The following is a 25,817-nucleotide window of genomic DNA, read 5'->3' as shown; positions in this document are numbered from 1 at the left end:
TTCCTGTCAAAAAGATAGATACTTGTCCAGATGCAGCCTAGCACGAAAATTGCTTTGAAAGTCTGGCAAGATGCCTATGAAATGCATCTAATAGTTTTTGCATATCTGATCCAAATGAGCAGATCAACAACATCTAATTTCTGCTCTTCGAAAACTCCGCATCTAGCACTCCAAATCCAGACAATGTAATGGTACTGATTAGATGCAAGATCCTTACCATCCTTACCAGTAAAAGTGCCATGTTGAGAACTTCCTGGAGCAATAAAATTAAGAGGGACATGAGGGGTGCCACTGACATACTCATGTGGAAAAGGACTATTGGGCCCGGCATAGCGCTGACACACCACTCGCTGGCAAACAAAGTACATTCCTCCCATGACAAAAAGTGACAGTATTATACCAATGACAGGACCAATGGCACTACTGTGTGGCTGTGACTCATCTGATGCTGGCTTTGTTTTTTCTGGAAAAAGAGGAGAAAAAAAAAAGGAGGTCATTAAACATGGGGCAATATGTATGTTGCTGTCCTGGAACTTGTGCAGCAAATCAGTCAGCTCACAGTCATTCACAATGTCTTTGAAAGTACCTGCATCAAACTCAGGCATCTATAACTCCATATATTCCAATTCAACGCACAAGACTTCATGCTTCCTTTTCCCCTCCATGCACATGAAGCAGTATTAGCAAGGTACTCTCCTTCCTGTCTAGCAATTCATCTCATAACATGATTACTTATCATCTTGATATAACAACAGCCTAGAAAGTTTCCTTTTCTTCCCTCCTACCAAGTCTACAGGTTAAGGATATAGGACACTTATAAACATGAAATCCTTAATCAGAGAGGAATCTGCTTTTCTCAAAAGCCATTTGGGCTAGCAGTAACATTAAAAAACTAAAACATTTTACCATTAAGCTACCATATGTATTAAGCAGTGGATTTCTTCCTAGCTAATACAGGCCTTAATATAGAATACTTTTCCGTTCTAAAATATGACTTGCTTTCTAAAGAAAACCTTACAAATTGGAAGGAAAACACAATCCAGAATATCTCAAATACTTTCGACTTCTTACTCCTTTTTCCCCTATTGTATTGGGTTTGTGTGGCAAGGTTTTGGTAGTGGGCAGGCTATAGGGGTGGCTTCTGTGAGAAGCTGCTAGAAGCTTCCCCTATGTCCAATGCCAGCTGGCTCCAAGACAAACCTGCCACTGGCCAACACCAAGCCAATCAGCGATGGTGGTAGCGCCTCTGTGATAACATATTTAAGAATGGGAAAAAAGTTTCTGTGCAATGGCAATTGCACCCAGAGAGAGGAGTGAGAATATGTGAGAGAAACAACTATGCAGACACCAAGGAGCACTAAAGCACCAAGCAAAGAAGAAGGGGAAAGAGGTGCTCCAGGCACTGGAGCACAGATTCCCCTGCAGCCAGTGGTGAAGGCCATGGCGAGGCAGGCTGTCACCCTGCAGCCCATGGAGGTTAATGGTGGAGCAGATATCCACCTGCAGCCTGTGGAGGACTCTACACGGGGCAGGTGGATGCCTGAAGGAGGTTGTGACCCCGCAGGAAACCCGCACTGGAGCCGGCTCCTGGCAGGACCTGTGGAAACAGAGGAGCCCACGCTGCAGCCCGTGGGAAGGACTCACATTGGAGAAATTCATGGAGGACTGCCTCCCATGAGAGGGACCCCACGCTGGAGCAGGGGAAGAGTGTGAGGAGTCCTCCCCCTGAGGAGGAAGGAGCGGCAGAAACAGCGTGTGATGACCGCAACCCCCATTCCCCGTCCCCTGTGCCACCGGGGGGGGAGGAGGTAGAGAACTCAGGTGTAAAGTTAAGCCTGGGAAGAAGGCAGGGGTGGGGGGAAGGTGTTTTAAGATTTAGTTTTTACTCATTACCTTCCTCTGGTTTGATTGGTAATAAATTAAACTAATTTCCCCAAGTTGAGTCTGTTTTGCCCGTGATGGTAACTGGTGAGTGATCTCTCCCTGCCCTTATCTTGACCCACGAGCCTTTCATTATATTTTCTCTCCCCTGTCCAGCTGAGGAGGGGAGTGACAGAGCAGCTTTGGTGGGCACCTGGCATCCAGCAAGGGTCAACTCACCACACCTATATAGCCCAATGTTAAATAATAAAAAGCGCTGCAGTATTTGAGATGAGCTATGTATCATATCTCCCCCTGATTATGGGTAACACATTCAAAATTCTTGCCAAAATAAACCTGATACCTCTATGTTTTTCGCATATGTGACATTCTTCAGTGAATATGATTTTTTCCATGTGATTCACACATTTTTAATTTTCTTTTTTTACATACACAAATATATTCATAAAGTGAAAACATCAAAATAAACTTGGCCAAAGGGTATCAATTTTACATGTTCAGATCAAACTATGAACCCCTTAATGAAGTTGTAAGAAGTGAAACGGTTCATGTAAGATTCAAGCCTTCACTTCATAAAATTTTTCTCCAGTGGTTCTGGATTCATTCCCTTCCACTGAAGGGAATGAAAAACAACTGAAATTTGAGAGGGAAGATAAAGGAAATATGAAGATCTACCAATAAACTCTTAACAGCTCAGCATCAAGAGCTCATTTCTGTTTGAAAGTCTTTATCTACTTTTCACACTTATTAGTGCATGACAGCTTTTATGTCAGCTAAGGCCCTAACTTTCAAATAGTCAGATTAGTTCAGCTATAATACCAGAAAAAAGCAAAGCCAAAATTAAGATATGTTGCCAAATTAGCTAATTTAAAACACGAAATTCTCATTTTGGTTAAACCTAGCTTCTTTTGACTGCAAGATCCTTATCTAGAAAGCAACAATCACTTTTATTCCCTACTTGAGTTCTTTCCCTCAGTCAAGCAAGAAACCACAGAATGCTGTTCCACAAAGAGACTCCAGAGGAGACAGTCTTATGTCTACATAAAGACACATTCAAATCAGTTAAGACCTAATTGCAGGACTGGACCCAAAGTGCAACCAGGAAAGAGCTGCATTAATTTGGCAGCACAAAAGTTTGCCAAGTGCACAAAGAAAAACTAAAAATAAAATAAAAAAAAAAAAAAGAAGAAGTGGCTTTACATTATCCAGGGAACTGGGGAACTGGGTGAGAGCTAAGAGATAAATGCAAGATGTGGGAGAAGCATGAGGAGCATGTTCAGTCTGAAATTTCCAACAGGAGAACTAAATGTTTTTTGTCGCCATTCTTTTAGCCTTTTCTATTCACCACTTGGGCTCCTTTCAGCACTCTTGCTCATGAAATACAGTTTTCCTTGTACCCACTGTGACGATGGAAGGAAGAAACAAGGTTACCCTGACCAAACCTGGTGACCCCTGCTCTCATCCCAGCAGTGGCACAGCTTCTGACAACTGGTGCTTCAAAACCTGACAAGACTCTAAGATATTAAAAACCTTACAATTAGCCAAGGTCCTGTAGGCAACATTATTAAGCAACGTGCAGCATTTCTCTACACAAACTTAACACAAGGTATTTGTTCAGAATGAATTACTGACAGATCAGCACATCTATTTGCTTTTGTTCTAAAATGCTATGTGTTCCAACTATTTTGCTAAACCACTCGTGAGCTACTAAATGCTCCCTTTATCTGCCCCATTGCCTGAAAACTTCATGCACCAGTCACCCCAATGGTGCAAAAAGAGGGAAATTGCAAGCAGAGAACAAAATAAGTGAATTTTACTGTCCACTTCGGACTGCAAAATAACAGACCCCGCTAAGGACTAATACAACAACTGCCATCAGCGTGTGCCTACCTACTGCCCTGAGATTTTGCCCAGAAAAATCAAGGTATTTCCTTCTATTCTTTTCCTACCTGCTCTTTAAGAGAGCTTGTGGTCTCTTGTGGACACTTGCTCATTGCATGCTAGTTCCTCCACATAACTAGCCTCCAGCTTGACCCTGTAATTGCAGTGGATAGGGCTGCGCATTTTTAAAAGCCACCCCAAGCTTATCAGCAGCTCTGCAAGTTCCAAGGTACTGAGCATAGTAGAATCAGGTCCCCCTAGGTATAGATCTGAAGTCCCATCTAAACAAGGCAGTGTTGTAGCCCATACAGCATTTTAGAACTAGCCTGAAGTAACACTGGGATTTCAGTTCATTTTCACTACTGCTGTTCCTGCATTACCTGGAATAATAGCATTACAGAATTGCTACACCATGCTGCAAGCTCACACTCTTTTGTAGGACCTTACACCTGAACATAGCGCTTGAATCTCAAGGAAAGACATCTCACCACACATAAGCTCATCAGAACCATCAATGCAATCTGGAAAGGAGTCACACTGTTGCTTCAGGAGGATGCACTGGCCGCTTGCACATCGGAACTGATTGGGTAGACAAACTGCTGCACAGAAAGAAAGAAAAGATTAAGTACTACTTGCATAGGAGCATTTCAGTGTCTTAAGAAAACTAAAAGAAGTGAGACATGAAGCCACAGTGCATTTTATATTGTGACCAGGTAGGCACCAGAACACCTGCTTTGCTGCTGTAGGTAAAATGCAAGTCTGCATGTCTCCAGTTCTTCCTTCTTGTTGCTGTACATCCTACTCAGTGGGGCTAAAATAAAATTTTAACTCCCCATCCTTTGTCAAATCAGTCCTGTTGGGGCAAACTGGGATCAAATCAGCAAGAATCTCTTACAATAACTAAGAAAGTATAGCTGATCACCTGACATGTTAACAAAATGTAGTAACTTGGCATATTATAAAACCTTATATAGTCTATATTATCGTATGCAGCCCCATATAATACAACCTTGCTAATAAACTGCTAAATTTCTTATCTATATTCAGAAGTCTCTGTTTCAGCAACAAGGACTTATTAATTAACTTCGGAATCTCCATCAAGTCAAAGCATATTAAATGATCAGTAAAGAGACTGTCTTACGAGGGCTAGTAACCAGCAATCCTGGAAGGTTCACAGTATAGGTTATTCAATGCAAAAAGAAGAAAGGTTCTTTTCTTCTGGAGGAGAAGATTCACATTCATGTTTTGGATCACAACAGTGGTGGTGGCGTGAAGTGGACCTCCTGAATAGCCATACTTACTTTGCCATGGTCCAGTTTGCAGAGCATTTCTCATGTAAGAGAATTTAATTATCTATGGAAAAAAAAAACTTAGCTAGAAGTTCCAAATGCATCAGCTCCTGATTTGGACTGTTGTGCCCCCAGTAAGTTGGGTGCAGCTCCACAAGGTCCTACAGTGCATACAAAACACACACATGTTGATAGAAGGCTCTAAAAGCATCTAGAACTCCCACCACACCACTTAGGTTCTTGCACTATGACAAGGGCCAAGTTCTGCGTGCACTCTCCTACTTGCCAATGACCGCCAGCCCTCTACTTATTGTTGTAACTGTCTGCTGCTCCTCTGTCTTCCATCAAGACTTCTGTCTTAATATCCTTTCACTTCTTATGTGCCATATTTTCTGTTGCTGTCCTGCCTTGTTGGACTCCTTGTTTCTTCTTGATCCAGCAATGGACAACTTGGAGGACTGAACCTGTGTTGTACAGCAGATGAAGCTTCTTCAGTGGCATGGTAATCCAGTTGCAATATCAAGAGACCATTAACCTTGTGACTTCCACTGGGTATGAGAGGACCAGCTAGCAGTGCCACAATAAATTCCAGAAGATGAACGTCACTGTCTTGAAGATGTGGGGCAAGAACCACAAACATATCCAGGGACATTTCTTTGGCCACTTTCAGTCATAGTCTGCAACTCCTGTGCCAATGCTTCAGATTCAACTCTCCAAAAGCATGCCTTGGGACACGAGGGGACAGAAGTGGCTTCTGATAGAATCAAGGCATTGCACTCAGACCTATGGAAAGGCAGTGATTATCACTGCTCTGACCAGAAGGCAATTCCTCTGATGCATGGAGTAGAAAAGTTCTGTTAAGCCCAGTTAGCCTCACCACCTTAATAAACCTCATATAAAGAACAAGAATGTACTATACACTATACTATACTATACTATAGGCTGACACACACTAAAGGATAAGAAAGGCCTATCAGTTTTATTTTTCTTAGGAACCCACTCAGGCCTTGGCCTTCAAAGATTCCTGAGGACTACAGAGGCCACATTTGCCACATCTCCCTCAGTCTAACCCTGGACACTGAGTATGTTCATAGCCCTTCTAGGGAAGTGTCAGACAGCATCCTGGACAAAAGTCTAGTCTTGCGTGGCCCAAGTGCTTGCAGAGAACTAGGCACACAACCACTGAGCATTCAACCTCTGAAGAAACGTATCTTCAACTATTCTAGACCAGATGGTAAGGCTCATCTGTGCCCTCAAAGGGGCTGTGCAGGGCAAGGCAGGTGCCTACAGTTCATACAGTGCCAGGAGCATTGGCATTAAGTTTGCTTAGCAGTGCCCACCATTTCACAGGGAGATGACCAAATGCACATTCCACTTTGACTCTGTGTGTGGGTAATGGCACCGTTACACTGCATCTGGGCTCCATGGTGGACAAAGCAGAGCCTCTTGATGAAGCAGTACAGGTAGTAAGTACCACCTCCCACAAGAAAGATGGGAACTTGGACATGGCTGATCCTCTTCTTGTTTGCAAAGAAGGTACTGGTGTTCTGGTGCCCAGGCTCAGAGTTACAGAAGACATTGCAAACCCACAAAATTGCTCATTGAAATGTCCACAAAAATCTACCCTGCTGGCCCTGTGGCAATGGTTAGCCATTGAGTGGGTAGAGCCAAGGGTCCTCAGGCTTCACAGGGCAAGAGTCATGCTACCGAATAGGCTCCTGAAATTTTGTACAGCAATAAGAAGCCATGGTGCCAGCTCATAGTCAAGTGTCTGTTTCAGCTATGCCTTGATACTAGACACAGAACGTGGAAGTTTTCTCATGCAAATGCACCCATCCACGCTTCTCTCTTGGACCCAGATCCTAAGGCTGACTGCATACAAAGCAGCTGCAGCAGCAAGAGTTCCTTGGATGTCATTCCACAGATTTCTCATAGAAAGGTACATCCAGGATTATAAGCATCAGCTTGCCAAGAGTGAACTCTCAGAACACCCAGTACAGCCACAGGATTAAATCCACCTCATCCTCCCTGTGGCACTTTGCAGTGGCCACTGTCCGAAGGTGAAGTGGACACCGTGGAAACAGTGCAAGCCAAAATGGTAATTATGCAGGAAAAAAAAGCATGTGATAAGTTCTGCCAGTTTCTTTCCTGTTTTCACTCTGAATATAGATTAAAGATACTCTCTCCAACCTCCCCCATATCTATAGTTATGTGGTCAGCAATCTATATAGCTACAGAGAAGTTTAATTTGAGCAACAGAGTAAGAAAGAGGGAAAGAAAAACAGAATCAATGGATAGCTTAGTTAGGCTTATGGTTAAGGCTGTTTTTCCCCATTTGAAACTAAATATATATATATATATATCAAGAACAGTCAGAATCACAAATTGATGCTTATGTTAGGACCATGAGTTCAGGAAAATTAATCTTACTATCACAATCCACTTCATCGGATTTATCTTGGCAGTCAATTTCTCCATTACACCGCAAGTGTGCATCGATACACTGTCCTTTCTCACACTGGAACTGGGATGCAGAGCATATGGGGCAACTATCTTCATCGCTCTGGTCATCACACTCTGGAAATCCATCACACCGCCATGCCATTGGGATACAGTCAATCTCTCCAGTTGCACAGGTAAACTGGTCTGGGGAACAAGTTGGAGGCTCTGGAGAAAGAGAAAACAAATCACATTTGTATATTCAATTTTAGCCCTTACAACAGAGTAAAAATGTGATGGACTTTTTCAAGGAAAACACACTTATGCCTGGACTGAAGTTATTCTGTGACAATATTAAGATTCCAGCAAAGAGGAAAACATGATTTTGCATAGGGAATGAAATTTTGCCAACTTCATAACAAAAACTGGATGCATGCTGATTGAAGAAGTTTGCTGTAGCAGCTGAGCACTGAACTAAGGACAGGAACTACAAATACTTACTTTGGCTCTAACAGCTACCTTTCGGAAGACTCTGTCATACACATAAATTCAAATGAATATTCAATTTCTGATTGCAAACCACATTCTACACAATTCTAATCCCTGCAATTATATTAGCCTGGAACAATTCTTCATTAAAAAACCTGGCACATTGGGTTAATTGGCAATGAATACACATAAAGCATAAAACATCTGCTTCTACAATATCTGTTTCTCTATTTTTCCAGTGGTTTCTCCACAAACAAATTTCCAAGTCAGATATGAATTGAAAAATATGAATGGAGAAAAAAATATCTGTAAAGGCCTGTTAAACATTAAGCTAACTCCTCTGGCTGGAAAGTCTCTGGGCTGCAGGTCAGTGAAGGTTCAGAGAGTAGTCTGAGGAGCGCTGTAGGCCTGCCCTGATCTTACATTCTTTCACTACGGTCAGAGACAGAACACTGGACCTTGTGCACAGCCATTTTTATGTTTGTTGGACCTAAGAAATCTGGGACTTCCTTCAAATTTGACTCTTCATGGACCCCAAGACCCTGGTATAAATACATTCCACATCCATACTGTTGCTCAAGTTGCAATCACACACTGATAGCATCAAGCAGCAGCTGCAACAATTATGCTGTAATAAGGCATGCATAGTTGCTTTCTTCAGAATGTCAAAAGACAAAGACAATTCAGATTAAGAATCTATTGCAAAACCTGCTCCTACTTCTTACATACAGCAAATTAGCACACACTTTTTCACCATTAGTATCAACGAAAGAAACAGTCAATGTGCAAGTCCCTTCAGTTGTTATTAGTAGCAGTTCTGTTCAAAATGAAGGGGCCATCTCAAAACACTGCTGCAGCAAACAGATAGATCTCCACTGATTTGAAAAGTTGCTGGCTCAAATCCCTGTGGCATAATTAAATCAGTTAACAGAGGCAGTCACTAGTCCCCACAGCTGCTGTTGCCAGCTAATGCTCTAAGCAGATGCTTTACCACTTGGATTAACAGAGTATCACATCATACTGTTGAGGGAGCAGCAGCTGCCCGAGCACTCGCACACCATTCAGGGAGTCACACACACCACCTGAGACTTCATCTGCTAGGACCAGAGTCCCTTCACAGCAGGCAGCTCCACTGAGCTGATGGGCACCGCTTTTCAACTCTTCGCTCACACACACGCTCACCCTCAGGCGCTTTCTCTCCCCTCAGGCTCGACCCTAGGTTTCCCTGAAGCAGAGTTTCCGACATGATGTACGCCAGGCGAATTTATTGAGTGGTACAGTGGTGAAGAGCAGCTCGAGCTGGGTGCCTCCAGAGAGGGACCCTGAACAAAGAAATCCCTGGGCAATTATACCCTTACAGACTAAGTTGCCCTCCCCTCATGTGATGGTTCGGTCCCATAGTGATATTTGGGTCTGGGGTCTTCTTGTTCCTTATTGGATCCTTTCCCAGTCTCCGGGCAGGTCATTCCTTTTCTTATCTTGATTAGCTGCAGCTTCTGCTGATTGTTTCAGCTACCTTATCTTCCTGGTTTGCACCAGTTTCAGGGCCTTCCTTCATGCAGCTAAGTAAGAGTTCAGTGGTAGTACATGGTCAGTGTATCTAGGTGAAAGTTCACAGCTTGCAGTCTAAGGCTTCAACAGGTCTTTGGATCCTTATTTGAGCTAAAAAATGACTTCTACAACAATATCCTGTCTATGACAACAATATTAAGCAAGCTGGAGGTGTGCTCTGACACTGGATGGTAACACTCCTCTGGAAACCCAATGAGCTTTTATTAACTTTCAGGATCAGGAATGGACTTCACAAGGAACCCAGCATAAGGAAAGGTTCTCAGCTGTAACCAGTGACAAGACTTCTGTATGAGTATTTTGATCCTGAGGGTGGTGTAGATCGTAGAGCTATGCACTTGCACGCAGACCATTTTTAAAGTGCTGCTGTCCTTCCTTCGTTAGGGAGAAATATTCAAGAATGGGACTCAAGTATAATCAAGAGCTTGAAAAACAAAATGCAAATAAAAATACAAATGCATTTGATGTTTTGAAAATTTTACAACTTTTAAGTTTCTGATTTATGATTATTTGGTGTAGCAATATGAGAATTACAAATGAGGCCAGTGACCTGACAGCAGTAGGTAAGATAAAGGTGCCAGATACACACATTAAGATAATTCTTGAATTAAATTTTGATATGAGCGTGCTGTTTAGATAATTTAACAGACAGATTACTACTTCTGCATTTAGAGCCACATTTAATGTTACATTATGGTTGCACTTGGCAGACACAAGCTTGCATTTAAAAACTTATCAAGAGGATTCATAAGGGTACGTGGACAAATGTTGTCCAGCCAAAACAGCTATTAATCTGTTTTGAAATACTGGCTATTGGCTGCTGCTACAGCAGACAAAACAGGTTAAAAAGCTGTTACAGTCTTAGTGAAGGATTAGAATAAAAAAAAACAGACACTGAAATGGAGGCCCCTTAATTTTTAGATTTATAGCTGAAGATAATGAAGGAGTGGGACGTAAGAATCTCTTGTTGGCCATGTTGTGCAACAACAGTACAGCAAGAAATGTAAGTAGATTGATGCCCCGCCCCCCGCCCCGCATTACTCTAAAACCGCATAGTGTGTTGTGGTCATGGGAAAGAAAACAGTTTATAATGGAAATGTCTGTCCCATGGGAGGTCAGAGTTCAGCCAGAAAATGAAATACACAGCAAAATGAATACATAAAAAGAAGTCAAGAGGACTAACAGAGCCAAACGATTTAAGATATGATGTGTCCCAAAAAGAAACAACGGGTTTTTGTTTTGTTTTTCATCCCCTCTGCAAGTGTAACATAACAATTTTCAAAAAATCCTGGGATTGTGAAAGGGAAGTCTAAAGGAAAAGTCTACCATGTGGAAAGAGGAGAGCTACCCTAATTAAAAAGGACTGCAATGGAGCTTTTGGCTTACATTTCATAACTAGACAGTACAGTGTTTCATGTTATGAGGCCAAATTCATTTGAAAGACTAGAGTATCACACTGTGGGAATCATATGCACCATTTCTGCTGCTAGGTCATTACAGGTTGATGCAACATCATCTTATAAGCACAAACCTGTCACATCATACAATTACAAAAATCTCGGTAGAAGACGCAAGTATTTTAAGGTCAAACAAGAATATTCTGCTCACAATGAAAAGTCACGTATGTCCAAAAACTGAAGCAGAAAACAGCTGGTAGAAGTATCAAAGGTCAATTTAACACATGACGCAACACACCATGTGTAGGAAAACGCTGTATGTAAACCCACATATTGGACTGGAATGCAACCTCAGCCCCCATCTGTTTTGACGTAAACTGTTTAGCAGTACTGTTCAACATAACTCACCTCCACACGTTAAGAGATTCTGTAGAAGCACTAGGTGCTCAGGGCATGAACATCTTGGAGTCCCATCCCCTTTGGCAATGCAGATGTGCGAACAGCCACCATTGTTACGGGAGCATGGATGCACAGCTGGAGAAACATACAGAAAAGAATATTAGACAGCATACAAGAAATAACTACTCCTAATCAGGGTAAACTCACAAAACCACTCACAAACCACTTCTGTTTGAGCAACCAAGATTTCATACAAATTAACAGGAAGATAAATGCAGGATTTTTCAGTGCAGTGCTCAAAAGCTGATTTACTGCTTCATGAGGACTACATTTCTCCCAGTCACAGTGATACAGAGACCTTTAAAGGACTTCTAAAAAGAATTTGGGAGCTCAGGTGAAGAGGAACGAGAAGGCAGATTTGAGAAGGTCGCATTTACAGCATACCTAGACATCCCACCTGCATTTCTAGGGTAGCCAGGCATCAAGAATTAACATACGTCACTGCAGAATGCCAACCCCCAAAACCCTCAGGAATTCTCCTTTAGTCTTAAAGAGTGTTTAACATCTAGCCCCTCCACTTCCCTGTTACTCACAAAACTGCTATATAAGCACACACAGTTGATTTTTTTTTTTAAAGACAGGAAGCTACATGGTTGTGTTCCTAAATCAGTTACCCAGAAGCACTGCGTACCCAAGAGCTCCTAAAAGAATCACTCCAAATGAACATTAGGTGGATAAGAAACAGGCACAGAGAAGTGAGGTCACTGCCTGAGGACCCCAGCCCAACAGAGTCAGAAGAGACCCAGCCTGCTTATTCGAACTGACAGCTGAGCATCTGCTGGAGTGATCTGTGGGGCTATAGCCTGTGTTATTTTTGATGCTGCTGAACAATGCATTCTTTACTACTAGTAAGGACCAAGAATTTCCACAGGGAAGAAATGGTACAGATATCATAATTTCTTTGCTAAAGTTGTTTTCCATCTGTTCAGGCTTCTCAGCAACCTGCTTTCACCTTTAACAAATTCATTAATTTAATACAGTGTTGGAGACACTACTGTTTGAGGTATGGGTTGCTAGCAGAAAAAGTGCATGCATGTATACTTGTGTGGGCATGCACACATGTGCATATATATTTTTACTCCCCTGTTGTCACAGAAGTCACCTATGTAGGACAGTTTTCAGTCGCAAAAGTTGATTCCTTTAAGTGTGACTTAGAAGAAACAGTACTCTTGCCATAAAAAAATAAACATTTTAAAAAAAAACACACGGCATATAAAGTAATCTTTTTTTTTTTAATTTAACAGTGCTGAGAATTAAAAAAAAAAAATCTTTTTGCATCATTCAGTATTACCTTTGAAACACACCAAAAATCTGAGAAATGGCACAGAAGAAGAAAAACTGAGTATTGTGAAAGAAAAAAGAACATCTGGATGAGGGTTAGCACATAGAATCTGCTACAATTTAAATACTTACGCTACCTTATTTGTAACAGCTTACCCACATAGGCAAGTTTGAAATACTTTCAGCTATCACAGAAACTAATGTACATGGCATAGAGGGGTGCAAAGTGGAATAGTTTCTTCTGGAAATTAAAGCATTATACACAGATGTACCCTCCCTATATAAGACAACTCATCACAGGCAACAAAGTTTAAATAGGCCACTGTCATTAGCCCTCTGTTTCCCACATCTTGTTTGTGCTTTTATATTCTCTTTTATATTCCTGTTAAACAGGAGAAGCTGTAGGTTGTCACTTTGAGGAGTGCCTACTTTAAGAGGTTTCTGCACTCTCCCTCAGACCACAGGAACTTGCACCACCAGTCCAGAAAAAGAAGGTCCTGCATTTGTGACACCTTTCAGAAGGGAGCACCTAAAATGGCTCCACTTCTGATGGGAGAGAAATTCCACATCCACAATAATTCATTGTAGAAGCTTCCTGACCATTCTCCGTCCCTCACTAGAGGCTTTTACATCATCAATTGTGCTGAGTCAAACCAGTCATGCTTTACACAGGGGTCTGAAACCCCTGAAGAAAAGGCAAGTACAATCCTTTTCTTCCTTTTTAAAGGTTTTTCCAAGTCTTATTACTTGGTTGTACTTAAAAAATTAACAACCATAATTGTAAGTAGCTTTTAGAGTGAATTCAATATCATGCAAGCTTGTACAAAGCTGGTAACTAAGTGCCAGGAAATCGCATATTCTAGCTGTGCAGAAATACTCCTCTAGACAAGAACAAGGAACTTGTTTCGCCTCCTCTTTTAGGATCCCGACTGGCCAAGTTGAAGCAATCCATGGCTTACTTGAAGCCCGCTGGGCAATGTTATTACAATATTCAGCTGGATGAGGACTTTGAGAGACAGTGACCAAGAGCAAGAGACATCAGATACTGAAATAAACTCACAGAATTCCTCCATATCAAGCTCTTCCACAGCATGAATGCCTGTTAGGTGAGCAATTCGGCCTTGAATTCTAGTCCTTTTGTACCCATTCATTTTCTCCACTCTCTCAATCATTTGCTGCTGACGATCAATCCAATACAAGTGATTCCCCAGCACAGTGAGTCCCATTGGCTGAAGGATGTTGGAGTCCTCCAGGGTCACACGGTTAGCACCTGAGATCAACAAAAACAAAGACTAGTACACCAGTCAACTTTTAACTAATTTCTTAAAAAAACCCCAACCAAACCCAAACCAAACCAAACCCAACCCAACCCTGAAAATAGTTAGCTATAAAGCCATTGGCTTCATTTGTCTATGCAGACCAAGCCTCTGCTTGTTCAGCCTCATCTCAGGTAAATGCAACCAGTTGCCATGTCATGCGGGCAAGCAGATACAATATGAAACACTTGCATACACTGGCTGGTCAGCCAGCCATGATCAGCCTCACGTGGACAAGCTCTGTTACGTGTAACTGTGTGCAGTCCCTAAAAGCCTGTATCACTGATACAGACTCAGCCCTTGGGCCAAAATTTTTACAACACATTCACACACCTAGCAGTACACTTTGTTGGAATCTACAAGCAAGAGAGAAATACAACCAATTAACTTCACTGCCATTACTCACATAAAACACATTCATCATGCAAAGCAAGAGGCAAGTACACAAACCCTGTCATACGCTATATCACAATCACAGATATGATCACAAAAGAAAAGCTCATATTCTAACAGCCACACTTCTATCTTCACCTTCTCTTTTTTCTTCAGTGACCAACCAGAAAACCCAAACTCCAAGTAACTCAGTATGCTCTTAAACAGGAACACTATCAAATGCTCAGGTTTTGTGCTCTAGAGGAATGCGTAAAAATCTGCTCTCAGCCAATGTGTAAAAATCAGGTTAAGTAAAAATGCATTTATGACTGCTTTTAACTTTAACTCTTTGCAGTCTTCTGTGTGCCACCCTAAACTTAGTGGCATTTAATTGTTGTTTTTGTTATGCTTGTCTAGGGTGAACAAGAGATTCCAAATTAATCTATTAATTCACAGAAACCACTCTGAGGCTGTGTATGGCTATGTATACTAGATATATTTGATTTTTAAAATGAGGAAACAAAATCGTAACTTGGTGCTTCTTCTGCTCTCATATTTCATTTTGGAATAAGCACCTTATGTCTGTTTGCACTTAAAAAATAAAACTTTTGAATATCTACACAAAATTAGATTATGGAATCTGGATACATAATAAAAATGCTATGAGCACTGCATTCAACTAATTTGCTGCATAAATTATGTAGAGCTCAGCCAAGCGTAAGAATGTAACATTTATTTCAATTACAGATTCTAATAGTTTTGCACATAAAATTACCACCTGCAATGACTCTTGCTTGACTGTCATGACAAACAGCGTACATTCAAATCAAATTTAGCTGTAGAGAGATCAGAAATTCTTGGACTTGCAATTGGGGTTTTAGTTCTTTAGCCCTGAATTTCTTTTGTTTCCAAACCAATGAGGAAGACATCTTTTTTTCATTCCACTTTCAGAAGAAACATGCATGAACTGTATGTGACAGTGCAGTCCTGGTTGTAATCTGATGTGTCTATTATTGTACACACTTCCAAGGTACCACTGGATTTTACTCTTGTAAAGAGTAATTTTACTCTTGTAGAGACTTTACTCTTGTAAAGAGTAAAAGAAGAGAATAGATGCACCTGCACTAATTTCACTAAATGGGCACTAAACCTGACCCTTAGTACTACTCTCTAGCAGTGCAGTTCCTGAGATGTTCTTTGTCTTCTCCTAAACAGGTCTTAAAATTTAGAAATACTAGGAAACATTTTGAGAGATGAAGATTCTCAGTGAACAAAGCACAGGGAGCTTTGTTCATTTGCCCTGCAACCTGCTGAGCACCCTTAGGTCCTATGAACTTCAGTGTCATTGGATTTTCAACAACAACTGTCCTTTTTCCAAAATAAGCCTCACATTTTGACCCAAAAGCACAATTTTGAGCTGCATTCAAGATACCACAAGAATAGGAAAGCCTCATTTCAACTTGATATAAAGAAAATTCCTTCTGCCTTCATGATTTTTTAAGTGCTAAACTGCTCATCCATTTAGAAGTAAAAGGCAAGCTGGTTTCCTGAAGGATATCATGAAGGCATCCTGAAATCATGAACACACGAGGTGTCAGGTGACACTTGCAAGCTAGCAGTCCTGCAAGAAACCTAGCCTGTTTGAACAGCCTCCCAAATCCAGGCCTAAACCAGGCTACATTTAATGTTTTTTGGGGGTGTACATCAAGCATCATCTTTTGCTCCCTCATCTGCAAAAAGCGAAACATTGGTGATTTGGGAAGCTGCTGGAGATAACACTGGATAAGGTGATTAATCTACACTATAATTATGTTGGATTTGGTAAGTGACAGTCCAAATTATTAATGAATAATTCTAAAAGGAGAGGCAAAGGGCACCTATAGCACAGGATAACACTATTAAATTGTTGTTTAGAAGAATGATCAAAATGAAAAACTTGATCTGAATAAATAAAAGGATATTTTCAACAGATATGGTTAGAAAAAAGAGAAAACATGTTACAAGTAAAGAAGCGTTGAATTTCCATAGTAATTAAATACTTCGATTCCCAAAATGAAACAGATGTGTAGTCTTTTCAAGATGGATATCAATAGTTAAATGTAAAGAACATTAAGCTGGAAGGACACACAATTCCTCTATTTAAAAAATTCTAATTGAAAACAAAGCATGTTTTCACTGCAGCAATTTTATAGCTCTTCCAGTCACTTCAACAATAATATAAACCGCTACTTTTAAATTGACTGGTGTGGCACACAAGTTAGTTGCAAATGGTTTATGAATGTCTAAAAAGCACCAACAACTCAAAAAATTCAAGAACCTTGTAAATAAAACTGTTAGAAAGGTTTATAGTTCTTTCATCCCTCTCTGAAAATTAACCATTAGACATCTGAGGTTATTCCATGATTTAGCAGGATGCTGTTATCAGGGTGTAGTGCAAGCTTTAGAAACCTCCATAACCACGCCATCTCCCCAGGCCTATGAGGCAATAAGGTTGTCTAGACCAGTCTAATTGGCTTGAAGGATGCTATACACAAGTTTGGTCCAATTTATTCAGCAGCCTCAGTTTACGCTAAAATCCTTTTGCTAATATACGCCCATTTTAAAGTGTTTTGCCTAGAAAATACTTTCTAGAGAATCTAATTCAAGCCAACATAACTTAACTGTCAAATTGCTTCTGAAGTTGTGATGCAAGACTGCAAAATATTTTGAAATAAAAATATGCTGTTAACTCATTTACAAAATCAACAGCTCAGTGAATCAAATTACAATGAGCTCAGCTGGATCAAATACAACCATAGTTTTCTGGCTACATGATGCATATCCTCTAGTTAATTAACATTGTTTTCTTTTAATCCTGTAGCCTTCCCCTGCTTTTATCTTACCTATAGGGTTTGATTCTTTAGCTGTGACCCCATGAAATTAATGTGCACTAAAAGCTTTGGTTCGATATTAACCAGAGAAAGTTTAGTTTTCCCTGTAAAAACATCCAAAGATCCAAAGAATTGGATTAAAATATATATCCAGTATGCGAACATATACTTACATAGAGTTTTAATGCCACAAAAAGGAAGAATGAGTACAAAGGAAGCTGCAAACACAGGATACCACCAGCATGTGATGTCCTAGCTTCTGATTTATTCATATATCAGTTTACCTAAGTCCTATTGTCAGGTCTTATTCATTCAAGACTCAGATCTAAAACAACAATAAACAGACTCCTCTGCATTTTATGCTGTACTATGTAAGGACACAGTCCATCTTCCAACCTGTAACATGACAAGCAAGAAGTACCTGGCCCCTGCCTGCCCCCATCTGCTAGCCGTGACTCAACTTTGCACGGGTGCTAAATCAAAGGGGAAAAAATGATGCTTATGTACATACAAGTAGAAGACCTAGGCATAGCTAGGTCCACTGTATGCTACAGTTTCATTAAGTAATACGGCTTCCTGTTACATGGGGACCAACTTTTTATCAGTATTAGCACTAGTTATTGATCCCATCCTCCCTTCTCAATTCATTAACTTCTCCCTGGTACATTCCCCCTTTCCCAAACCATATGATTTCCACCTAATCTTCTTTGGTGCCTCTTCTCTCTCTCTTGCATTTGTGGATACCTGCATGATATGCTGCTTTTCCATCTTGTCCTTTTATTTTTGGATTTCCTCCTACAGCACTTCTCCTTTCATCACTAGACAAAACCCTCTCAGTATCTCTGATGCATTTTGTGTTATGTGTTCCACTCTGTCAACCTTTGCTTCTCAAACATGGGTTATTTCGTAGGTCAAGTCTTGTCTCCCTCCTATCTTCTTTTCTCCTACAAATTTCTGTAGGTTCTCTGATGCCTACCCTGGATTGGACATTTTGTGGCTACACAGGCAGTTTGACAATAGCCCCCTATCCAGCTTGATAACTATGAAAAACATGGGCTGCTTTACCCCCTGCTCCAGCTTCATGTTTTTATCCCCTCTCTGGCAGAAGAGACCCTAGTCTGACCTTGAGTCAGTTTTAGGTGCTCAAAAGTGAACTGTACTCGTAAAAAAGTGAACAACTTTCTCCTGTTTTAGTTCATTGCCTCACTACAACACAAGGGAAGGATATGACTACATGGCAAGAAGAGCCACCAAAAATTGAAGGATCAGCCTTTTACGGCAGATGCCAATCCCTAGAACAGCTCAGCTTCTACTCCCTTACAGTAGTTCACTTCTCTCTGCGCTTCCTTTAGGAGGTTCATTTCTTGATACATGGATGATGATGAGAGAACAAATCATGAGTCAGAACGTAGGACCATTGGATCCTCTGTGCTATACTGCTCACCAGATGAATGAGCCCATTTCTCCACTTCTTCAGCACTATCAAGTGCTTTTAAGAGTTAATGATGAACAGTGCTCTCTAAGATCCATGTGATGCTATTGCTATGGACGTGGAGTAATGCTTTATTTTACTAATATGGGAAAACTGCAATGAGTTGACATCTCTCCACTGTTTTGCAACACCAGTATTCCATATGAGCTGCCTTATCATCCATCTTAGAAGAAAGCCATTCCCCTTTCCTTCTGTTTGTTTTTCAAGCTACCTTGATTTACTAAGCTGTAAATGCCAGAGAAAGAGACTTATGCAAACTTTTCAAACCATAACAGAAAAAAAAAGGGCATGGGGGAGGTGATTTAGGGGTTCCATGACTGGCAACACCTACTTAAATCTGATCTTGCACAAGTTGCTTTCAGAACATATCAAAAGTCAAATGGCTCTCTTGGAGGGTGGCAATCATTACAGACATGTTTATTCCAATCACATCAAAGATGGGAGCCCACAAGCAATTCGTATCTGTGACTGCCTACACAGAACTGGCAACAGTGGAGCTAGAAGTTACGGGGGTAACAGTGCTGGTCCTATACATACACACACTTCGCTCCAAGTGTTGAACTGCATGCCACATACCTGACAAGTCACAGCTTTCGATACGCTTCAAATCTGCATCAACCCAAAAAAGCTTTCCAAGTTTGTTGTCAATCACCAGTGCTACCGGTCGGATCAACCCAGTTGTAAAAAGCACTTCTCTCTCTGTGCCATCAAGGGCTGCACGCTCAATCTTGGGAGCTCGCTCTTGCATGTTGGTGAAGTACATGTACCTGAGAACAAAGACACCAGCTGCTTAACTGAGAGCTTCAGAAGGGAGGCAACTCACCTTTGCACCCAGGTTCTACATTGTAAGTGGGAATGGTTTACACAGGGATGACTGCGGTGACTGTTGCTCCCAGCTGCAAAGATCCAGATCTGTCAGCTGCAGAACCCCAAACATTTGCTAACTGGCATATTGAGATAGCCTGAAATTAATAGCATTTGTCCTTACTACACCAGGCCGTAAAATGCCTCACCACTCAGCACTGCTGCGCTGGCAGCACTGTCACTGCAGTGGAGGGGGGGGCTGTAAGAGACTAGCACAGACTTTCTGCAACCATCCTTGGGTAAAGCTGTCCCCACCTGTGAATCAAAACCCAGCAGCTCCTTCTGACAAAAAACATGAACTGTCACCTCCTCTCCTTCTAGGTTGCCTTCCTTCTCAGCAAGTAGAAGTTCCTACCAAACTTGAGAGGAGCAAAGGTCACAGAAGGAAGAACAACTGAGGATGGCATGTTCCTGCTGTCTTAGTTCCATGAATTCTTTATATCTCTTAAGCCAGTTCAGCAGCAAACAGAAGCAGTCTCTGCCCTCCTCCTGCATAGGGAAAAAAGGGCTTGTGCATCCACATGATGAACTGAGAACTCCCTCAGGGAAAAGTCCACCATTTTTTCAGTGGCGGATAGCATGGACAAACTCCCTAACACAGCGGGCTACATTGCTGCATAGCCTTTCGTGATGGCACAAGGAGGAGAGACAGCAGTCAGAATGTGCAGCCAAGGGAGAGGTGGAATGAAGGATTTCTGGAACTAAGGCAGAAGTTAGGTACACAGATTCAGCTCTCCCAGGTAAACACAGTCTTCAGCATAGTCTCTCCCCCATCTTTTCCTCCTTTAATTTAAAAATGGATTTATCTTTAAATCATTTGAAAGCCTGACTAGAAAAGTTGAGCACTTTAGAGATCAACAAACCCAAACTCCGATTTTAATGGAGAAAGCAGATAAGCTTTTATAAATACAAACTATGTCCAAGTGACTTAGTCCCAATAAGATTACAATCTTTCCTCTAATTCCCCTCTCCCCACACCAGCTTTTGAACTGTGCAGAGTACACTGAGTATTGTATAAAATACCAATTCTATAAATAAATGCTCCAGATAGAGTCTCTGGGTACTACTGTATCCACACAGTTACAAAATATTGTCATTCAACATCTATCAAGCACATGGTAAGCCATTTAGTAGTATATTGGGATTTAAGCATCTAACTTATTAAAGAGAACAGTAAAGGACCATCTCTGACCTCTAAGAATGAAGCTACTAAGCACCTGAAGCGGAGATGGGGTCTGCTGAATCTAACCAAAACTGCTTTACCGCAAAAACCATATTTTCTTCCTGTGGGAAATCACTCTAGTGCATCCTACCTGTTTTAATTCATTTCAGAAGTTTTTTGAGATACACATCAAGGCAGAACTAACTTAAAAATGTATAGAACATAAGGGGTTCGTTGGTTTGTTTGTTTAACTTTATACTATTATATTAGCAGGAATAGTTGTATCATGAGAGATCCCCTTTTTTTCCTTTAAACATTTGCTTTATGATGACCAAACATTTATGAGCCAGATCCCCAGCTGATATAAGCACAGTGTAAACTCTGCTGTTTTTCCTATTTGGTGGCAGGGCTGTGCACTCACGCAGCAAACAGCATAAGGTGGTTTTGTTTTGCTTTCCCCACCTGGGTTAGTTCCTTACTATAACCAACCACATGGCTGTGTGAACACACACCGGAAGAGGCAGCAAAAGAGAGAACAGGAAGAGAAAGCTGGATACCTTTAAAAGCCAGAATCGGACAAGCAGTCACCTACATCCTCAACAATTAAATATGCAAAAATTCTCCTTTTTAAAATACACAGATGCAAGACAATATTCACACACACAGCTGACATACATCCCAAGAGTGCCCTGTACAAGGCACAAAAAGGAATCTCACCCTCGCTCTGCATTCACTACAATGGCTCTGGGCTTGTCGTGGTCCCCTCGCAGCACCATCCCAATTGACTCGCCGTTGAGCCTGTGGACATTGACTGAATTTGTGGCCTCACAGGTCCAGTACAAGGTATGGCTGTATATATCGATGCTGAGGTCATGTGGCTGCTTTTCTGGGTTCTGGCTTTGGTTTGGAGTACTCATGACAGTGAAAGGCTGCAAGACAACATATGGGGAACAATTTCCAGTAATTATTCTGATTACTGATTGAAGAACACTGATTGCACAGAAAGCATGGTTTACCTACTTATGGTCCAGAAACATCTAAAACCACCCACAAGGAAACAACAAATACAAGAAATGCAATAAAGCTTAACAAAAAAAGATTTGATTCAAACCATGGATTAGAGATTAAAACATCTGGACAAAATCTGTAAGATTATGCAAAACTCCCCAGAAAGCAGTTGTGGGGCTTCCTTTAAGTAGAATTAATTAGCAGGAGATGGACGAAAACAATAATGAATGTTCACGCATGGAACAATCTTGAATGAAACAATGCAAGAAACAAGGCAGCCTTCTGGCCAGACCTACACTGTGATATAGTCGGCTGACCAAATCTCTATCTCTTGCCAAAGTCTCCTTACTTTACTATTTGTAGTGTAATAGATATTGATTTTCTTTTAGTCCTGGCTTCTCTTAAAAACTAAAATCTTCTAATGAAACTTGTTTCTGTTTGCTTATATGTCAAATGGCTACAGCTCTGCCTCACACCATACTAACAACATTACCTTGCTTTCACCCTCATGCCTTTATGGTGGACCTTACAAAGCTTGACATTATTGCCAAGTTCCTGGAATCATAATCCTCAAGCCCTCCCAATCTAACTAACATAATATTCACTACACTTTTTAACTCTATGTTGAATACTAACATAGAATTCAATTCTTTATTTCTGTGAAGAGCACTAGAGTGTATAAAAAAAACAAACATAAAGGAAAATAATCTTTCTCTTGTTTGTTTAATGTTACACAGGTGCCACTAGCGTACAGCCAGTCCCAGTGCCATTGGGACAGTAATACTGCTGGCAGGACTTCCAACATCAAAGTAGCTTCAAAGGTGACTGCTTCTGGTGACATGATAATGGTGAGAGGAAAGCGGTGGCTTCCGTAAGTGTCCTAATGTGGCGCTCCCAATCCAAACACAAAAACAGTACCAAAAAAGTTCATATAGGTCAAGAAAGCTGAAGACACCATTCTGTGCTCAGCTTAAGTCAAATAAATTATCCAACACAGCATTACTTGTGAAAGTTATATTTCCACAATTTGTTTTTAAGCCTCCAAGTTCTGCACAGTGATATACAGGCTTTTTCCTTTTATATAAAGCTTTATCCCCATTTTGTCTTGACAGTGTGCCTAGCAATAAAAAGAAGTAATTCTTTTCCTGAAATCAAAGGTAACATTACCCAGGTATGAAATTCATATGCATCATCTCCAAACAGCACAATTTAGCAAAATTAAGTAAATATAGTTAGTGAAAATTAGAAAGTCAAAATTTGCAGGGGATCTGCATCTTCAAAGCTGTGTGACCAAGGCAGAGGAAAACACAGAGCAAATGAATCTCCATTGCAATTTGCACCTAGCAAGTACCAAAGAGAGGCTAGACTACAACAATTAGCACCCAGCATAATCCCAAAAAGCAAGAGCAAAACTTCTTCAAAATTCATCCACAACCCATCTAGCTGCTCATCCCAACATACCTCCTCCTGATCTTAAAAGAAATGGCCAAAAAATAAAATTGTCATCTCTTCCTTTAAAGGAAACCATAAAACCTCCGAGTCCCTAGATGCACGAAGAGACTAGTCCATTTCCACTGATATCATGTCATATTGTTTAGATACAACTGCCCAAGAACTAGGAAAATATAACTTGTCCATTGTCCATTTCGTTTTATATTCTTATTCAAACCATAGTGTTTAAAGAATCTGTTATCTTGTCCTGGGAGTTAAGCTACGTTAACACATAACACTGCCTGGAAGAACAGTACACTTCTTTCCACTGTTGTGTGAACAACTAGAGCAAAAGAATAATGTCCCCAACTCAGTAAAACAATTAAGCATATGGATAAGCCTATCCCTATCTGGCACAGCAACCAACTCTACATTCACTCAGGGTTTAACTACAGCTTGAATAGCTAAGAGTTTTCATTCTGAGAGCGCTTTACAATGATGACAATATTATCACACAATTGGCATGCACAAAATTGATTTCAGAATACAATTTATCTGTCCTGACTGTAAATAGTGAGTCTTGCCTTACTTCAGTGCCCATCCTTAACTAAAGATTGCAATTCAAAGCTTGTAGTTTCAGATACATAGGACCAACTATATTCTATTGCACTTCTTTGTGTATAAATTAAAATAACGAAAAAAACCCTTCAGTAATTTTCACATATAAATAATTCTATATTAGAATTCTTCTATACTTCTATACACTTCTATACATGAAGAAGTGATGGTAAGAGTAAAGTCTTAAACCGATGATTCCTCGGTGCAGGAGATGGAAGGGGCAAGTCAAGCATAAAGTACAAAGCACACAAAGAGACTGACACAAAACTATATACACCATGTAAACTTGCCTGAGTGCCATCATCTTTGGCTCTTTTTATAATATTCTGACGTCCGTCCACCCAGTAGATCAATTTATCTAAGGGATCATAATCAATAGCCTTGACATTCCTCAGACCATGCATAGGCAGGATGATATCTGGACTTTGTTGATCATCTGGTATCATCCGACTGATTGCAGATTTCTGGCTAAACAACAGGAAGCTGTCAGGGGCTGAAACAAGCCAAAACAGAATGAATAAGAAAATGCAACTCACACGGTCAAAAATACACCCACACAGAAGACAAAGAATATTTAGGACAAAATCCCAGAGAGACAATTCTAGTCACAATGAAAACTAAGGTAATTCAAAATCGGAGACTTTTGCTATTAAGTTGAAAATATTTCTTTATGTGCTTCTGGAGGGTAAATGTGCACACCCTCACCCAGAAAGTATTTCCTTTTTAATATTATAAAATAACAATGTTCCCCATATGGAATTTAAGTAACTCCAGTGACAGTGGGAAACACAGAGTCACAGGTTTTCCTATATTTTCATAGAATCATAGAATCATTTAGGTTGGAAAAGACCCTTATGATCACCAAGTCCAACCATTAGCCTAACACTGCCAAGTCCAACACTAAACCATGTCCCTAAGCACCACATCCACTCATCTTTTAAATACCTCCCGGGATGGGAACTCAACCACTTCCCTAGGCAGCCTGTTCCAGTGCTTGATAACCCTTTCAGTGAAGAAATTTTTCCTAATATCTAATCTAAACCTCCCTTGGTGCAACCTGAGGCCATTTCCTCTTGTTCTATCACTTGTTACTTGGGAGAAGAGACTGACCCTCACCTCACTACAACCTCCTTTCAGGTAGTTGTAGAGAGTGATAAGGTCTCCCCTCAGCCTCCTCTTCTCCAGACTAAACAACACCAGTTCCCTCAGCTGCTCCTCGTAAGACTTGTTCTTGAGACCCTTCACCAGCTTCATTGTTCTTCTTTGGATGTGCTCCAGCATCTCAATGTCCTTCTTGTAGTGAGGGGCCCAAAACTGAACACAGTATTCGAGGTGTGGTCTCACCAGTGACGAGTACAGGGGGACGATCACTTCCCTAGTCCTGCTGGCCACACTATTCCTGATACAAGCCAGGATGCTTTTGGCTTTCTTGGCCACCTGGGCACACTGCTGGCTCATATTCAGCTGGCTGTCAACCAGCACCTCCAGGTCCTTTTCCACTGGGCAGCCTTCCGGCCACTCTTCCCCAAGCCTACAGCGTTGCATGGGGTTGTTGTGACCCAAGCGCAGGACCCGACACTTAACCTTGTTGAACCTCATACAGTTGGCCTCAGCCCATTGATCCAGCCTGTCCAGATCCTTCTGTAGAGCCTTTCTACCCTCCAGCAGATCATCACTCCCACCGAACTTGGTGTTGTCTGCAAACTTACTGAGGGTGCACTCTATCCCCTCGTCCAGATCATTGATAAAGACATTAAACAGAACTGGCCCCAATACTGAGCCCTGAGGAACACCACTTGTGACTGGCCGCCAACTGGATTTAACTCCATTCACAAGTCTTTGGGCCCAGCCATCCAGCCATTTTTTTTACCCACTGAAGAGTACACCCATCCATTCCATGAGCAGCCAGTTTCTCCAGGAGAACGCTGTGGAAAATGGTGTCAAAGGCTTTACTGAAGTCCAGGTAAACAATATCCACAGCCCTTCCCTCGTCCACTAA

The 25,817-nt window shown here is 41.1% G+C and overlaps 1 protein-coding gene across 4 annotated transcripts in view; it reads right to left on the bottom strand.

The window, feature by feature from the left end:
- Positions 1-25,817, bottom strand: part of LRP5 (LDL receptor related protein 5) — a 163,921-nt gene that overhangs the window by 6,307 nt on the left and 131,797 nt on the right. Inside the window, exons 13-20 of one of the 4 annotated variants that reach the window (XM_087745897.1) lie at positions 24,109-24,311; positions 21,479-21,690; positions 19,312-19,502; positions 13,746-13,955; positions 11,354-11,479; positions 7,482-7,718; positions 4,251-4,361; positions 218-463 (exon numbers count right to left, since the gene is read on the bottom strand). In XM_087745897.1, the coding sequence (XP_087602023.1) occupies positions 218-463; positions 4,251-4,361; positions 7,482-7,718; positions 11,354-11,479; positions 13,746-13,955; positions 19,312-19,502; positions 21,479-21,690; positions 24,109-24,311 (1,536 nt within the window). The remainder of the gene's footprint in view (positions 1-217; positions 464-4,250; positions 4,362-7,481; positions 7,719-11,353; positions 11,480-13,745; positions 13,956-19,311; positions 19,503-21,478; positions 21,691-24,108; positions 24,312-25,817) is intronic. The other 3 variants (XM_087745899.1, XM_087745898.1, XM_087745901.1) reach the window with 3 other exon arrangements.

Source organism: Nipponia nippon, unplaced genomic scaffold, assembly GCF_047370975.1.
Source record: "Nipponia nippon isolate SJK-2023a ecotype South Korea unplaced genomic scaffold, ASM4737097v1 scaffold_10, whole genome shotgun sequence".
Taxonomy (NCBI): domain Eukaryota; kingdom Metazoa; phylum Chordata; class Aves; order Pelecaniformes; family Threskiornithidae; genus Nipponia; species Nipponia nippon.
This window is presented reverse-complemented; position numbering and strand designations above follow the sequence as displayed.